The sequence below is a fragment of the Leucoraja erinacea genome, chromosome 31 (assembly GCF_028641065.1).
Source record: "Leucoraja erinacea ecotype New England chromosome 31, Leri_hhj_1, whole genome shotgun sequence".
NCBI classification, from domain to species: Eukaryota; Metazoa; Chordata; class Chondrichthyes; order Rajiformes; family Rajidae; genus Leucoraja; species Leucoraja erinaceus.
Window position 1 is genome coordinate 22,398,257 of NC_073407.1, and position 18,625 is coordinate 22,416,881.

Consider the following 18,625-nt stretch of genomic DNA (forward strand, 5'->3'; position numbering starts at 1 on the left):
AGCCTGCACTCCTCACACATTAACACTACCCTACACACACTAGGCTCAATTTTACATTTATACCAAGCCAATTAACTACAAACCTGTACGTCTGTGGAGTGTGGGAGGAAACCGAAGATCTCGGAGAAAACCCACGTGGTCACGGAGAGAACGTACAGGCAGCACCCGCAGTTGGTATCGAACCCGAGTCTCTGGCGCTGTGAGTGCTCTAAACCAGCAACTCTACCGCTGCACCACTGTGCCACACAAGGAATGATGCTGAGGTATAAGGTGACAGCACTGATCGTCTCCATAGACAATAGGTGCAGGAGGAGGCCATTCGGCCCTTCGAGCCAGCACCCACCGCCACTCAATGTGAGCATGGCTGATCATCCCCAATCAGTACCCCGTTCCTGCCGTCTCCCCACATCCCCTGACTCCTTGGTGATCTCTCTACTCCTAACACACACCGTCAGGCTCTGTCCATCCCGTCACTCACCACCAGCTGAAGCCACATCTTGCCTGGTGCATCATTTACCTCCCTGCCCTGTTGACACTTTGCTCTTGTCTCCAGCTTCTAGATTATGATTATTACGGAATGTACGATAACAAACAGCATGAAGATTACAGGTACAATCAGCTACTGCGGGAGGATTACACCTTTGATTTTCCCACGCACCACGATCAGGTAGGTACCTGCTTAATCTTCACCAACACCCACTCACAGAGACATTCGCTATTTTTACAGCAGCAGAAATGTGTGCCCGCAGTCAACAGCTAAATGAACAGAGGCTGCAGAATCGGCAATGAACCACAGGCTCCAGTGCAGTGACTGCCAAAGAACAATTGTCCATTCACCAGAGAGAGCGAGAGAGAGAATACGTGTATTCACACGTGTGTGAATGTGTGTTTGCATGCACAAGTGTGTGTGTGTGTATGCACGTGTGTGTGTGTGTGTGTATGCACGTGTGTGTGTACATGCACAAGTATGTGTGGGTATGCACGTGTGTGTGTGTATGCACGTGTGTGTGTGTGTGTGTGTGTATGCACGTGTGTGTGTACATGCACAAGTATGTGTGTGTATGCATGTGTGTGTGTGTATGCACGTGTGTGTGTACATGCACAAGTATGTGTGGGTATGCACGTGTGTGTGTATGCACGTGTGTGTGTACATGCACAAGTATGTGTGGGTATGCATGTGTGTGTATGCACGTGTGTGTGCACAAGTGTGTGTCTGCACAACTGTATGATTGTCGATGCACAAGGGTGTGCTTGTACACAACTATGCTTGCACATGTGTGTATGTGTACACAAGCAGGTGTGTAAGTGAGTGCGTAAATGTTGAATTGCACAGTGGGTGTGTGTGTGTCTGTGAGCAGGTGTGTTCATTTCAGGAGATGTCGGCACCAAAGATCCGATAGCGGAGGAAGATAGACCACTCCTGCTAAATGCAATGGGCTGACGTGTAGTACGCAACGGAGCGGAACGTGGGCCTTTTTTTCATCCATTTCAGTAACCCGACCCGACCCGACCCGCAGTGTAATCAACGTTGCGGGGGAACAGTTTGTGTTAATAAATTATAATTCTGAAAATGAGGGGAAGATTTTTCCCAAAGAACTTTGATTTTTACGAGGATGTTTCCGTAACCGGCTTCCGTCTCCGCACTAGTATCTTTGCTCCGCTACGGGATCTTTGGTGCGTAGACGGAAGCCGGTTACGGAAATGGGGCCGAAAATTCCCCATGAATCTGCCCATGACCGCACTACGTCTTTTTTGTCGAGTGATCTATCTAGCTCGCTGGAGGAACTTTGTTCGGCACAGCAGGGATTTTGGAGAAGACTGTGGAGTGAGAGGGAGTGGGTCCCACTTTACTGTAACTCGTTCACAAGCCCCTCTCACCACACGTTGATGCACCATGCACTGTGGGGCATCCAATAAATATTCGCTCGGTACCTGATGGCCATCTATGCAGCATCAAAGGTGTTAGCATGTTCACAAAATTATGATCATTCCAGGGAACCAACATCACTGGGTTTAGAGAATGTGGGCTGCAGCTGAGCAGTTTGGAGATCGATACATTCCATGATTAGTTCGGGTGTCAGGGGTTATGGGGAGAGGGCAGGAGAATGGGGTGTGAGAGGGAGAGATAGATCAGCCATGATTGAATGGCGGAGTCGACTTGATGGGCCGAATGGCCTAATTCTGCCCCTGATTGGTTGGAAATGCTTCAGAATAGGTAAGTACCTAATAGATAGAATGAGATGCAACGGGCTGAAGAATGAATGAATGATACTTTATCGTCTCCGGGAGGGGGCAGCAGAATGGGGTTGAGAGGGAGAGATAGACCAGCCATGATTGAATGGCGGAGTCGACTTGATGGGCCGAATGGCCTAATTCTGCTCCTATAACATAGGAATCTTTGAGCAGCAAGTATGGGGAGTGGTCGGGGTCGTTGTGCATCAGGGATTGGCTGATATTGTTATGTGTTGTGCAGATTAAGGCCGAGTGTCTAACCTGCCGGAATGCAGCTGCCGTGTTTGACATGTCGTACTTCGGCAAATTCTACCTGGTGGGCCCTGATGCTAAAGAGGCAGCAGATTGGTTGTTTACTGCTGATGTCAGCACATCGATAGGTAATGACAGCGGGCTGTCTTGTTTACGTTGTTTAATCTTACCGCACCTTGTCCCCTGCGCGAGCTCTCTGTCTCTCTCTGTCTCTCTCTCCATCTCTCTCTCTCCGTCTCTCTCTCTCTCTCTCTCTCCGTCTCTCTCTCTCTCCGTCTCTCTCTCTCTCTCTCTCTCTCTCTCTCTCTCTCTCTCTCTCTCTCTCTCTCTCTCTCTCTCTCTCTCTCTCTCTCTCTCTCCGTCTCTCTCTCGCCTCTCTCCTTCCGTCTCTCTCTCTCTCCGTCTCTCTCTCTCTCTCTCTCTCTCTCTCTCTCTCCGTCTCTCTCTCTCTCTCTCTCTCTCTCTCTCTCTCTCTCTCTCTCTCTCTCTCTCTCTCTCTCTCTCTCCTCTCTCTCTCCGTCTCTCTCTCTCTCTCTCTCTCTCTCTCTCTCTCTCTCCGTCTCTCTCTCTCTCTCTCTCTCTCTCTCTCTCTCTCTCTCTCTCTCTCTCTCTCTCTCTCTCTCTCTCTCTCTCTCTCTCTCCGTCTCTCTCTTCTCTCTCTCGTCTCTCTCTCTCTCTCTCTCTCTCTCCATCTCTCTCTCTCTCACTCCGTCTCTCTCTCTCTCTCTCTCTCCGTCTCTCTCTGTCTCTCTCACCTAATTGCAGCACAGTGGTGCAGCTGGTAGAGCCGCTCCTAGGTTTGATCCTGACGTCGGGTGCTGTCTATGTGGAGTTTGCACGTTCGCCCTGTGACCACGTGGGATTGTGCCAGTTTCCGCCCAAAAACCCAAAGACGTGCGGGTTTGTGGGTTAATTGTCCCCAGTGTAAAATTGTCCCCAGTGTGTCGGGAGTGGATGTGACAATGGGATAACTAGAACTAGAGTGAACAGGTGATGGATGCTCGCCGTGGACCCGTTGGGCCGAAGGGCCTGTTTCCATGCTCCCTCAATCAATGTTCTCTCCCATTGCCACCTCTATTCCTGTCGCCCACATCCACCTTCTCATTGTCTCTCCTCTTCCCTTCATCTTATTCTCTGTTGCCTCTCACGGTTTGTTTTGAGTCTGTTGCATACCCCAACCTCGTTGATCTTGCTATCTAAATTATTCCAGTGGTAACGTGGTCCAGTAAATCCCACCACCGGTGAAACGCCATCAGTTGTAATTCTGTTAGACCCTACACTCACTGTATTCCTCCCGTATTGCCATTCATACTCTTTTCCCAACTCCCGGTCATAAGTTCATAAGTGATAGGAGCAGCATTAGACCATTCGGCCCATGATCTATCTCTCCCTCTTAACCCCATAGTGTCATAGAGTGATACAGCGTGGAAACGGGCTTTTTGGCCCCACCTGCCCACACTGGCAAACATGTCCCAGCTTCACTAGTATCACCTGCCCATATCCCTCCAAACCTGTCTGATGTACCTGCCTAACTGTTTCTTAAACCTTGGGATAGTCCAAGCATCAACTACCTCCTCTGGCAGCTCGTTCCATACACCCACCACCTTTGTGTGTAAACGTTACACCTCAGATTCCTATTAAATCTTTCCCCCTTCACTTTAAACCTATGTCCTCTGGTACTCGACTCCCCCACACTGGGCAAGAGACTCTACCACATTCTCCTGCCTTCTCCCCATAACCCCTGTCACATCCTTACAATGATCCTCTGACAATGTTTCCTTGAGATTTTTGTTCCTGACTTGTTGATGTGTTTCTGACGTTGAGGTGCTGGTGTATTTCCAGGTAAAACGGTCTACACCTGCATGCTGAACAGTCGAGGCGGGGCAGAGAGTGATCTTACTGTGAGCCGTATCGAGTCCTCCCCACTAGGATCATCTCTCACTCCTGCCTTCGAAGGTAATCAGCTGAAGGTCATCAGCCGGGATATCAGAATAAAATGTAGTTTAGTTTAGTGAGGAGTCGGTAGAAGGAAGTTCCATTGAAAGGTGGCGCAAGGGTACAGCAGGTAGTTCTGCTGCCGCAGGGGTCTAAAGACGGGGTTCAATATTGATTTCAGGTGCTTGAGAGATACAGCGCGGAAACAGGCCCTTCGGCCCACCGAGTCTGGGCCACCCCGGATCCCCAGCTCCTCCAAACCCTGCAGTGTTGATGATCTGAGCAGCACGGTGGCGCAGCGGTAGAGTTGCTGCCTTACAGCGCCAGGGACCCGGGTTCGATCCCGACTACGGGCGCTGTCTGCGTGGAGTTTGTACGTCCTCCCCGTGACCTGCGTGGGTTTTATCCGACATCGTCGGTTTCTTCCCACAGTCCAAAGACGTACAGGTTTGTAGGTTAATTGACTTGGTATAAATGTAAACTTGTCCCTAGTGTGTGTAGGATAGTGTTAATGTGCGGGGATCGCTGGTCGGCGCGGACTCGGTGGGCGGTGAGCTTTCCGCGCTGTATCTCCAATCTAAACAGATTTTTTTGTGCATCTTGAGTGAGGATCTAATTGCCTCAGATGCGAGGTTGCACCAGCTAAGGTTTCATTAACCAAACTCAGAAGAGTGTAGGAAGGAACTGCACATTCTGGTTTATACCAAAGACAGACACAAAGTGTTCGACTAACTCAGCAGGTCAGGCAACATCTCTGGAGAAAAATGATGGGTGACATTTTGGGCCAGGACCTTTCTTCAAACTGAAAGTAGAGGGGAGGGAACTGGAGGTAAGAATATGCCAGAACATAGCAGAGCCGGCAATAGACTTGATGGGCCGAATGGCCTAATTCCGCCTCTATAACCTATGAACACCAACAGCAGGGATGGGACAGGTGATATGCAGAGTAAAGCTTCCTGTAGCAAACCCTTCTGGGGCAGTGCCAGTGTAGATTGGGTAGATATTGTGGGAGTTATTACCCAACGAGGCTGATGTAGGATTCTGGCCACAGCCCTGGTCTGGGGCCTGGTCATTGATATTGAGACAGTGAAACGGTGACTGCAGATCAGACAATTGTACAAATGATATTTTCTCGTCTCGGCCCTTCTGGATCATCAAGGGAATTACATTTTCTTTCACCATGAGTAGTCTGTTTGCACCGCGCTAACTCAATTGCCTGGTCTCGGCCTCGAGGGCTGTACCTTTCCTTGTGATTCTCGTGATATTTTATCTTTTTAAAGAGCCGGGAGTGGGAGTAATTCGATTGCAGTGACATTGCAGCTGAAGTGTGTTTAATCTGAGCACCAACGTAATTAGATTGTAGCAAGGTCTGGCTGTGGGCCTTGTCTCGGCCTGAGTGCCACTCATCACCTGCTGTCTGCCTGCACTGGGCAATGGGTGACACACACACACACACACACACACACACACACACACACACACACACACACACACACACACACACACACACACACACACACACACACACACACACACACACACACACACACACACACACACACACACACACACACACACACTGCTGCAGTAACTCAGCGGGTCAGGCATCAACCCTGGACAAAATGAATAGGTGACCCGAGGGAGTTAGATGTGGCCCTTGTAGCTAAAGGGATCAGGGGGTATGGAGAGAAGGCAGGTATAGGATACTGAGTTGGATGATCAGCCATGATCATATTGAATGGCGGTGCAGGCTCGAAGGGCCGAATGGCCTACTCCTGCACCTATTTTCTATCTTTTCTTCATCAGACTGAAGAAGGGGCTCGAGCCGAAATGTCACCCATTCCTTCTCTCCAGAGATGCTGGAGTTACTCCAGCATTTTGTGTCTATCTTCGGTTTAAACCAGCATCTGCAGTTCCTTCCTACACTATTCCATGATCCTATTCCTTTATTCATGACAAGGAAACATTTCATTCCAGAATTTCAGGCAGAAGATCCAGATCCAGGGATATTTTCTTCCCAGCTGCGATCAGGCAACTGAACCATCCTTCCACAACTAGAGAGGGGTCCTGAGCTACAACCTACCTCATTGGGGACTCTCAGACGATCTTTAATCGGACTTTATCTTGCACTATTTAGGGTGGTGAACTTGTGAAATTCATTGGCACAGATGGTTGTGGAGGCCAGTTCCTTTGTTGCCACAGGAACTCAGCGGGTGCAGCAGCATCTATGGAGCGAAGGAAATAGGCAACGTTTCGTCCCGAAACCCTTCGGGTTTCGACCCGAAACGTTGCCTATTTCCTTCGCTCCATAGATGCTGCTGCACCCGCTGAGTTTCTCCAGCTTTTTTGTGTACCTTCGATTCTCCAGCATCTGCAGTTCCTTCTTAAACCCTTTGTTGCCACGCTGTGAGAACGGAGAGGATGAGAAGGAGTTTCTTCCCAGAGGCCATTAGGACTGTAAACTCCCATCTCCCCAGGGACTAACTTTACTGGTCCATTCTACTGTTGTGTGGTGTCTTTTTAAAATTGCTGTTTTATTTTCCTTTTTCTTCCCTCCCACAAATATGTAATATGTGAATATGTGATTCTGTTTGTAGTTTTTTTTTGTTTTTGGGTTTTTTTTTTGCACAATTCGCGAGCATCGGCACTTTCCATTTCACTGCACATCTCGTATGCGTATGTGAGGAATAGACTTGACCACTGCCCTGTTCCAATGCAGGTGATGGCTACTACCTGGCAGTGGGAGGGGGAGTGGCGCAGCACAACCTGTCCCACATCACCTCCGTACTCCAGGACCGCCGGCTGAACTGCCGGCTGCTCGACTGCTCGGCGGAGATGGGGATGATCAGCGTGCAGGGACCCCTGAGGTGAGTGAGGGCCTCTCTGCGGTGGGCCAGCCGGCGGGGGAGGGGACGGGGGGGGGGTGGCGTGGGAGTTGGGCAGAGGGCAGGCGCCGGGTGAGTGGAGGGCGCGGGGATAGGCTGGGCGAGGTCGAGAGGGTGAGTGGAGTCCAGGATCATCTGAACCCAGAGAGGAGGCACAAAGGCAAGGGGGCAATTCCTAGGGCATAGAGCATTGGGCATAGGGCATAGAACATAGAACATAGAACATAGGGATGTAGAACATTGGACATAGAACATAGCATATTGGATATAGGGTATTGGACATTGGGTATAGACTTTGGATATAAGACATAGGACAGGATATTGGATATAGAACATTAGACATTGGGCACTGGACATTGGATATAGGGTTTTGGACATTGGGCATAGACTTTGGATATAAGATATAGAACAGTACAGCGTAGGAATGGACCCTTCAGCCCACAATATTGGTGCTGTCCATGATTCCTTTATACTGATCCCATTTGCCTGTACATGATCCATACCCCTCTATCCCCTGCACGTCCACGTGCCCATCTAAAAGCCTCAAACTCCACTATCATATCTGCCACCACCACCGCCTTGACAGCAATGCGTTCTAGACCCCCATCACTCTCTGTGTAAAAAAAAGATCGCCCCCGCGTATCTCCAGGACACTTCATGCCCACTAGGTCGACATTTCCACCCACGGCGAAAAGCCCAGTCAACTGTTTGGTAGAGAGGGCATTTGGTGGTAGGTGGCTCGATGGGAAGGGGGATAGTGCAGTGCAAGGGTCTGGAATTTGGAGTTAATGGGAGGTCATGTGGGGAAAGTGGAGGACTGGCTGGGACCTCCGGGTGGACAACAATTGGGATGATGAACAGGGTCTTATAGGGTGATTTCACCAAAGGTCAAATGAGCGTAGATCCCCCCTCACGTGACCGAAAATTTTAACTGGAGGACATCTCTCAGTTTGGTACATGTAAGTGAATGGGGAAACACGCACTTTCCCACCCGTTAAAAACATGGAAAACGGCCGATTTTTGAGCTGAAATTTTCTGTGCCAGTCGGGGTGACCGTGAAGCACAGCGACCTAAATTTTCAGGCAAAAAAAAAGATAGAAAGTGAGGTAAATACAAGAGGGAACTGAAGGTAGAAAGCGGCGGAAGTGAACAGCTGACATTTGTCGTGGTGATTTTAAGATCCAAAATATCGGGAATTATCATGTTTGCTCGCTGAATTTCATCAAAAGTAAGGCATTATTAACTTACTTTTGATGAAATTCAGCGAGCAAACGCGATAATTCCTGATATTTTGGATCTTAAAATCACCACGACAAATGTCAGCTGTTCACTTCCGCTGTTTTCTACCTTCAGTTCCCTCTTGTAATTACCTTACTTTCTATCTTTTTTTTTGCCTGAAAAGTTAGGTCGCTGTGCTTCACAGTCACCCCGACTAGCACAGAAAATTTCAGCTCAAAAATCGGCCGGTTTCCATGTTTTTAACGGGTGGGAAAGTGCGTGTTTCCCCATTCACTTACATGTACCAAACTGAGAGATGTCCTCCAGTTAAAATTTTCGGTCACGTGAGGGGGGATCTACGGTCATTTGACCTTTGGTGAAATCACCCTATTGCAAGAGTGGGCAGGGGGGTGGGCGTAGAGTGGGCTGGGGATGCTGGGGTTTTATGCCCTGTCTACTTGCTTGGGGTACGGGTGGATGGGAGGGCAGGTTTGATGGAGGTGTTGGGGCAGCAGGTGAGTCTGGGTTGAGGATGGTCACTGTTCTCCAGGCCGTGTCGTGACCTTTCCTCCGTTGCTCCACAGTCGCGCGGTTCTGCAGGATGTTCTCGACGTGGACCTTAGCAACAAGGCTTTTCCCTTCTCCACTCACCAGGTGGTGAAAGCCGCTGGCCATTGGGTAAGTCACACCTGGGGTAGATACAGTAACATTCCAATAATAGACCATGCAGTGTGGAATCAGCATTGACCATGCTGACCAACACGCATCTACAATAGTCCCACCTGCCTGCGTTTAACTCGTATCTCTCTAACCCCCTTCTATCCATGTACAGTATTTGTGCAAAGGTCTCAAATATTATCATATGTCATAAGTTATAGAGTCATACAGCATGGAAACAGGCCCTTCGGCCCAACTTACCCATGCCAATCAACATGCCCCATCAACACCAGTCCCACTTCCCTGTGTTTGGTCCAAATCCTTCTAAATCTATCCTGTCCATGTACCTGTCCAAATGTTTTTTAAACATTGTGATGGCATCTGCCTCAACTACCTCCTCTGGCAGCCCGTTCCATACACCTCTGTGTAATAAAGTTGCCCCTCAGGTTCCTATTACATATTTCCCCCCTCACTTTAAACCTAACAGTGTGGACACAGGCCCTTTTGCCCACCGAGTCCGCGGCAACCAGCGATCCCATCTACACTTGTTCTACCTGACACACTAGGGACAATTGACAGAACTTACACACCTGCACATCTTTGCAATGTGGGAGGAAACTGGAGCACCTGGAGAGAACATGCAAACTCCACACAGGCAGCATCTGCAGTCAGGATGGAACTCGGGTCTCTGGCGCTGTGAGGCAGCAGCTCTACCTCTGTGCCACAGGGCAACCCCTAGAACAGGTTGAATTTCTCTATTTCAAAGGGCTGACACAGGTGTTGACACCAATGGCTGTAAGGACACATAAGTCAATAGACAATAAACAATAGGTGCAGGAGTAGCCCATTCGGCCCTTCGAGCCAGCACCGCCATTCAATGTGATCATGGCTGATCATTCCCAATCAGTACCCCATTCCTGCCTTCTCCCCATATCCCCTCACTCCTCTATCTTTAAGAGCCCTATCTAGCTCTCTCTTGAAAGCATCCAGAGAACCTGCCTCGACCGCCCTCTGAGGCAGAGAATTCCACAGACTCACCACTCTGTGAGAAAAAGTGTTTCCTCGTCTCCGTTCTAAATGGCTCACTCCCTATTCTTAAACTGTGGCCCCTGGTTCTGGACTCCCCCAACATCGGGAACATGTTTCCTGCCTCTAGCGTGTCCAAACCCTTAACAATCTGAAGAAGGGTTTCGGCCCGAAACGTTGCCTATTTCCTTTGCTCCATAAATGCTGCTGCACCCGCTGAGTTTCTCCAGCATTTTTGTGTACCTTCGATTTTCCAGCATCCGCAGTTCCTTCTTGAACACCTTAACAATCTTATATGTTTCAATGAGATATCCTCTCATCCTTCTAAACTCCAGAGCGTACAAGCCCAGCCGCTCCATTCTCTCAGTATATGAGAGTCCCGCCATCCCGGGAATAAACCTTGTAGTCCATAAAGCTCCTGCTAATCCTGGCCAGGCGCTGCCCAGAATGCCTATTGACACAAGCCCGTGTTTTGGAAGGTGCGGGCGATGAGACTGTCGTTTGTCGGCGAGATGGGCTGGGAGCTGCACGTGCCGAGGGACGCCTGTGTGCCCGTTTACCGGGCGGTCATGCAGTCTGGCGCCAAGTTTGGGATCGCCAACGCTGGTTACAGGGCCATAGACTCGCTCAGCATCGAGAAAGGTAAATGCACGGAGGTGTGATGCAGCCACATTTAGTTTAGTTTAAAGATACAGCACAGAATCAGGCCCTTCAGCCCACCAGCGATCCCCTACACTACGCTGCGCCACCGTGCTGCCCATCGTTGACCTGTTAAAGGGCAAGGATTACCTTGCCCTCGCTTCCCGTCCATCCCGGATTCTGTTTCCAATATCTGGAAGCATAGGAGGAGTGTGAATCGGTTACCGACAGTGTGCGGGAGATAAGTGATCCACCGGAAGAGGCCCTTTGGCCTACTGTGCCAGTACTGACCATGCAGCCAGTTTGAACCACACAGCCGAGAGCATCATTCATGGGTGTTTCAATGAGATGGTCACACCCAAGGTAGAGGCAGCACGTAGTTGGGTGACCAGCACAGCGGTAGAGTCGCTACCTTGTAACATGAGAGGCACTGGTTCGATCCTGGTCACGGGCGGAGTTTGTACGTTCTCCCCGTGACCTGCGTTGGTTTTGTTCCGGGATCTCCAGCGTACTCCCACACTCCAAAGACGTACAGGTTTGCAGTCTAAATTGGCTTTGTAAAATTGTAAATTGCGCCTAGTGTGTAGGATCGTACTAGTGTCCGGAGTGATCGCTGGTCGGTACAAACTCGCTGGGCTGAAGGGCCTGTTTCTGCGCTGTACCTCTAAAGTTTAAAGCCAACCCGAAATGGCAGAGGAGGTGGGCAAGGTTTAGCATTCCCCTGTGGCCATTCAATTCATCAGCAAGTATAACATTTTGGACGTTAGTTGGTGGGAGGCTGCAAGTTTGTGGCACCATGCCTGGCTCTGATGCATAACACTGTGGGGAGACAGGGAAGACAGGAGTTACAGGAGACTCAGTAGGTAGAAGGGCAGACAGGAGGTTTTGACAGGAAGGCCACAAATGAAATACGAGGATGGTTTGTTGCCTCTTGGGTGCCTCTGTCAAGGATGTTTCTGAATGTTTATAGAACATTTAAAGGGGGGAGGATGAGCAGTCAGAAGTCATTGTACATTTTAGTGCCGACTACATAGGGAAAATAGAATGAGGTGCTTCAGAGTAGGAAGTTATAAGTTCAAAAGTTCTTGGTGAAGGCCTAACAGATGAAGTAAATGTACTCAGGGCATGAATTGGTAAACAGGACTGGGTTGTTATGGCGATTACTGAAACATGGTTGAAAGAGGGGTACGACTGGCAGCTTAATATTTGGGGGAAAGAGGTGGAGGTAAGAGAGGGAGAAGATGAGGAGGAATTTCTTTCGTCAGAGGGTGGTGACTGTGTGGAATTCATTGCCACAGAAAGATGTGGAGGCCGAGTCAATGGATATTTTAAAGGCGGAGATTGACAGATTCTTGATTAGTACGGGTGTCAGGGGTCATGGGGTGAAGGCAGGAGAATGGGGTTAAGAGGGAAAGATAGATCAGCCATGACTGAATGGCGGAGTAGTCTCGATGGGCCGAATGGCCTAATCTTGCTCCTATAACCTATGAGGAGGGGTGAGTACCGATTCTGATTAGGGACAACATTAGATGTGGTTTATTTTGATAGATCCTTTGTCTGCGTTGCATCTCCCCCTCCATAGGTAGTTGGGGTGTGAGGTGCAGACACTTGAAGCTGTTTGTCGTGTTGCCGTTGCAGGGTACAGACACTGGCACGCTGACCTGCGATCTGACGACACTCCTCTGGAGGCCGGCCTCGCCTTCACTTGCAAACTCAAGTCCAAGATCCCGTTCCTTGGCCGAGAGGCTCTGGAGGTGCAGAAGGCACAGGGACTGTTCAAACGCTTGATGTGCTTCACCATCGACCAGTAAGTTTCTGATTCACCGCTGACTCACACGTGGGGATTGATCTAAAGCACAGAGTGCTGGAGTAACTCAGCGGGTCAGGCAGCATCCCTGGAGAACATGGACAGGCGATGGAGATAGCACATGACTAGGCGTTGGAGATAGAACATGACTAGGTGATAGAAGATGGATAGCTCGTGTTTCTGGCCCTTGCCCCTGGTCTTCTCCAGTAACAACTCCTACACCAGTCCCTGTTCTTCTGTAATCACCTCTTATTAGCTGAATCCCTGTCACTGGCCTCCACTTTGTATTGGTCATTTTGGGCTGGGGCTGGTAGTGGGCCTTAATGGTGGCACGGAGGTGCTGGAGGAACTCTGCTGGTCAAGTAACATCTGCGGAGGCTTGGACAGGTGGGTTTCAGGTCGGGGAGCATCGTCTGACCAGTGAGAAGAATGGTCGCAAACTGACACCTCGCATAACATCTGAAGAAAGGTCCCGATCCGAAACGTCTTCCGTCAAATCCCTCCAGAGATCCTGCCTGACCTACTGAGGTACTCCGGCACTTTGTGTTTTGCTCAGGATCCCAGCACCTGCAGTTCCTTGTGTCTCAACCTGGATTTAATGTCTACAGCAAGCTGTGGCCAGAGTACGATGAGAGGCAGATTTCCGTTCCTGCCCAGGTGATATCTCCTACATGTAAATGGGTGTATAACACAGAATGTGTTTTTCTTTATGCATGATTGGACATTCTTTTAGGAAGAAGATGAGGAGGAATTTCTTAAGTCCTTAAGAAATTCCTTAAGAGGGTGGTGAATCTGTAGAATTCTTTGCCACAGAAGTCTGTGGAGGCCAAGTCAGTGAATATTTTTATGGCAGATTTTTATAGATTCTTGATTAGTGCGGGTGTCAGAGGTTATGGGGAGAAGGCAGGAGAGTGGGGTTAGGAGGGAGAGATAGATCAGCCATGATTGAATGGCGGAGTAGACTTGATGGGCCGAATGGCCTAATTCTGCTCCTATCACTTTATGACCTTAAGATTGTTGCCCTGCAGGAAGGTGCCCTTGTTTGGCCTGGAAGCGATCTGGAGGAACGGCAAGGTGGTCGGACTGGTCCGGAGGGCAGATTTTGCGTTCACTCTCAACAAGTCTGTAGCTTACGGTTACATCAGGGATCCAGAGGGGGCAGTGGTGAGTACAAGTAAAATGGACTCCTGAGCATTTGACAGAACACCCTTATCCCCAGCTTTGTACACATTTTAATTACCATAGAACAAAATAATTTATCTTATCTTTCCAGCATTGGAATATTTAAAAATAAATTTTAAATTAGATTAATTGGACTTTCCAAATAGCCCTGGAAATTTCATGTTTAGTAGTATTTAGTTTAGTTTAGAGATACAGAGCGGAAACAGGCCCTTCAGCCCACCGGGTCCGTGCCGACCAGCGATCCCCGCACATTAACACTATCCTACACCCACTCGGGACACAGTTTTTACATTTACAGCAAGCCAATTAACCTACAAATCTGTACGTCTTTGGAGTGCGGGAGGAAACCGAAGATCTCGGAGAAATTCCACGCAGGTCACGGGGAGAACGTACAAACACCGTACAGGCAGCGCCCGTAGTCAGGATCGAACCCAGGTCTCCGGCGCTGCATTCGCTGCAACTCTACCAGTTACGGCAGTCACGGTGGCGCAGCGGTAGAGTTGCTGCCTTACAGCAAAATGGACCACCAGAGACCCAGGTTCGATCCCGACTACGGGTGTTCCTATGTGGAGTTTGTACGTTCTCCCCGTGACCTGCGTGGGGTTTTCTCCGAGATCTTCGGTTTCCTCCCACACACCAAAGACGTACAGGTTTGTAGGTTAATTGGCTTGATAAAAATGTAAAATTGTCCAAGTTGGCGATATGCAGAGTACTGCCCTGCCGACTACAAAATTCAGAAGGTTCTGAAGGTATTATGTCACCCCTGATGACTAATATTGGATTAGCAGATCTTCCCTCAGTTATATAGATTCACGCCAGGGTCTTCAATGCTGATGAAGCTGCCTACTTTCCTTAACAAGAGTCTTGGTGCCATATCGGGGACCAAGATGATTTCTCAACCACCCCATCATTAAGATGAAATATTTTCACCAATCTTGCGTTACTTCAACCACAGCTGAAAATCCGATGCATGACTTTCTCATCTCTCTACTCAACCATTTCATGTCAGCCTCTTCCCTTGCATTTTCCCTACACTTGTGGTCATTCAAAATTCTTCTGGCCATGCCAAGCCTCGGGCAGTATGGTCTTCCACTGCCTGAAGATCACTGACTAGCATCAGCTCCTGATTTTTAGCTGCAAGGGTGCAGAGAAGACCCACGTGGATGTTGCCAGGAGTCAAGGTGAGAGGGGAAAGATAGGAGGGCGAGGGGCAACTTTTCCACACTTTTGCAACGAGCTGAGGGAGTAGTCGAGGCTCAGATTCAGATTCAATTTTAATTGTCATTGTCAGGGCAGAGACAACGAAATGCATTTAGCATTCCCTGGAAGAGCGACAGTGTCGGGGGGGGGGGGGGGGGGGGGTGGTTTTGGCAGTCACCGAGGAGTTGAGGGAGTGACAGTCGGGAAGAAGCTGAGACTGCTTTACGGAGAGACCTGTAGCGCCTCCCGGATGGTAGGAGGGTAAAGTCCATGGTTGGGTTGAGAGCAGTCCTTGGGAGGCTGGGACTATTACAGCATTTAAAAGACACTTGGACAGGTACATGGAAAGGAAAGGTTTAGAGGGAGATAGACACAAACTGCTGGAGTAACACAGCGGGACAGGCAGCATCTCTGGAGAGAAGGAATGGGTGACGTTTCAGGACGAGACCCTTCTACATGGGATCAAACATGGGCAAATGGGATTAGCTTAGACAGGGCTTCTTGTTCGATGTGGATGACATGGGCCGAAGGGCCTGTTTCCATGCTGTGTGGGCCTATGACCTCAATGTTAATAATGTGCATCCCTCTTCCTATTCGGGGACCTCCCTTCCTTGTTATCTCTGCAGTCTCCATCGGGTCTCCTGCGAATTCTGTCTTCCTCGAATTCTGACCTCTTGCATGTCCGCTCTTTGCAACGATCCACCATTTCTGGCCCTCCCGTCAGCTGTCGGAGATGACGGAGAGTGCAGTTCAAGGTTTCACCGCACAGTTCCCGTCTCACTCTCTCACTCTCTCACTCTCTAATTAGGTGACCACGGACTTTGTCAAGCAGGGCGAGTACTCGCTGGAGAGGATGGGAGTCTCCTACCCGGCCAAGGTCCACCTCAAATCACCCTTCGATCCAAGCAACAAGCGAGTGAAGGGGATCTACGATTAAGGATCTGGGAAACGAAAGCTGCCATGAGCCCAGTGTTTGGCAAAAATGCAACCAGGAATATGCTGTCATTCCCATTGACTTTCAATTGAGGGTCATTTGATGCAACTCTGTAATATTTAGTAGCAATGTTACAAAATTTTGAGATTTTAAAAATCAAGTCTTTAATTTATCCCATCAGATAAAGCATCAAAAGAAGTTTAATTTGACACCTAATTCACTTTCATATCTTCAGTATTAAAAAGGTTATGGCCATTATCATACTCGGAAATTGGCATCTTGTTCCCTATTGCTTTTTCATCGACTTAACACAAAAGCTGTGATCGAGAACATTTAAAAGACCATAACTTTCTTAAAATTTAAGAGAACTGAAAGAAATTTTCAGTTATTATAGATTGAGGCATTCTGAAACAAATATGAAACAATCTTACTTGGATGACTTGAAATTAAAGCATATATTTAGTTAGTTACCTAATTGTAGCTAATTACAAAATTCAATTACTAGATCTAAACAGCTATCCATTTCTTAAGAATAGATTAACATTTTTAAATAGCCCAAGTGTCCAAATAACATTCACACAAGAATTCAGAATATAATATAATTTTTAAATCTCATTGTCATGGATTTATAGGCCAAATGGACAGAATTTAATGTTTAATACCTGTAAATTAATGGCCATTTAAATCAACTTGCGAGTGGGTTTTACTGGAACGGGACCATTTAGAACGTTGAGGTTGCGGTGAATTTATACCCCCATATCGGCAGCAAATACACTGCCGGTTCTTCGGGGGGGAAAATCACCGTTTCGCAACTTAAAATGTGAATTAAATACATCTTAAGAAACACTTTTATACATAAAAATAAACTACTTTCTTTTACCTGGTCCTCCATAAAATCCGTCCCAGTTGTCGGCATTGACGGCTTCAGAAGCTGATTTTAAAATCATTCCAGCGATTAATTTGTGGGGTGAATTTTTTAAAAAAAACACACAGAACGGCTGTAGGAATGATTCTTTAGCAACATCTTGCACTCCAACAAATATAATTCAGGACCAGGTCGGGAAAAAACCCTGTTTTAACCCCCCCTAACAAACGCGCCAAAATCGCGCACACGGCCAGTGGCAGAATTGCAGTGCCGCTACAGGTAAGTTTTGTAACATACCTATATTTAGTGAAGAATTCAAATCCAGTGTTATAGGTTCCAGAGTTGCCTGGTGTTTTTAATATTTTATTAAATCAAAGGAGATTTTACAGTTTTTATAATCAAAGTTTTAAAGATTTCAATTTTGCACAAATACTGAAAATGTTGTATAACCCTAGCCAGCATGCAATGACGTCTTGGGTGGGCGTTGGTGAATGGGAAGAGGGGGGTTTACGAGGCATTCGATGGTGGTTGGATATAAGCCACAGAGCATCTATTTCGGAAAGAGGCCCTTCGGCCCAACTTGTCTGTGCTGACCAAGCTAGTCCCATAAGCCGGCCTGGTGGCCCCACACGCATCCTCCTCCAGATGTACACAAAGTGTTGGGGTACCTCAGCGGGTCAGGCAGCATCTCTGGATAAAAAAGGATGGGTGACGTTTCAGGTCGGGTTGCACGGTGGTAGAGTTGCTGCCTTGCAGCGCCAGGGACCCGGGTTGGGACCTGTCAGTACAGAGTTTCCTCCCACACTCCAGACACACATCCATGTATGTAGGTTAAATGGCTTGGTATTCTTGTAAATTGTCCCTGTTGTGGAGTGTGTGTTGAAACCAAAGATCTCGGAGTAAACCCACGCAGATCACGGGGGGAACGTACAAACTCCGTACAGACAGCTCCCGTAGTCGGGGTCGAACCTGGGCCTCCGGGGCTGCGAGCGCTGTAAGGCAGCAACTCTACCGCTGCGCCACCGTGGCTGGCAGGCACACGAACCTGTAGGTGATGGAGGGTTATTGACTGTGTGCATGCAGATGGTATTAGATTAAATCGGCCTCCATGGTCAGCACAGATGTGGTGGGCCGAAGGGGCTGTTGTGGCCGTGATGTTAAATCAATCTGCCTGTGAATGAGGGAGTTTATTCGTCCCGTGATCGTGTTCCGGGGGCAACATGCAACGTTGGATGTCCCTAGTCAGACCCTTAGAGTGGCGTGACTCATGCCCAGTCCATCGACTGCTTCAGCATAACCAGTGTCCCCAGTGTGGTGACAAAATTGTTCTAACTTCAGCACAAAATAATCACCTGTATGCGTACAGTCATGAATAATGGATTAACAGATAAAAGTTGTGTGTTCTTTAACAAGTAATAAATGGAGAAATGGAAACCATGGTCTGGATAGATATCACACATGCACCAACTTTATTTGCAGAACAGCGGCTCCGCGATTAGGTCTTTCCCTGATTCCGGGTTGCTTGTTCCGAATGTAATCCCCGGCCTCAGGATGTGATCTTGCCTCAGGAGTGGAAGTTTGGAATTTGAACCCAACTCCTTGGTCCATGGCAAGAACAAGAAGGCAGATTATTATCTGAATGGTGTCAGATTAGGAAAAGGAGAGGTGCAACGAGACCACGGTGTCCTTGTACATCAGTCACAAAGTAAGCATGCAGGTACAGCCGGCAGTGAAGAAAGCCACTTGCCTCCATAGCAAAAGGATTTGAGTTTAAGAGCAAGGATGTCCTACTG

General features: G+C 48.5%; 1 protein-coding gene across 2 annotated transcripts in view; it reads left to right on the top strand.

Moving 5' to 3' along the window:
- sardh (sarcosine dehydrogenase) overlaps window positions 1-18,266 on the top strand; it is a 51,627-nt gene extending 33,361 nt beyond the window's left edge. For both annotated transcript variants that reach the window (XM_055660322.1, XM_055660321.1), the window contains exons 13-21: window positions 554-667; window positions 2,474-2,612; window positions 4,327-4,440; window positions 7,139-7,286; window positions 9,107-9,200; window positions 10,685-10,847; window positions 12,483-12,651; window positions 13,680-13,815; window positions 15,842-18,266. In XM_055660322.1, coding sequence (XP_055516297.1) covers window positions 554-667; window positions 2,474-2,612; window positions 4,327-4,440; window positions 7,139-7,286; window positions 9,107-9,200; window positions 10,685-10,847; window positions 12,483-12,651; window positions 13,680-13,815; window positions 15,842-15,970 — 1,206 coding nt within the window. In that variant the 3' untranslated portion in view covers window positions 15,971-18,266. The remainder of the gene's footprint in view (window positions 1-553; window positions 668-2,473; window positions 2,613-4,326; window positions 4,441-7,138; window positions 7,287-9,106; window positions 9,201-10,684; window positions 10,848-12,482; window positions 12,652-13,679; window positions 13,816-15,841) is intronic.
- Window positions 18,267-18,625: the final 359 nt, after the last annotated feature.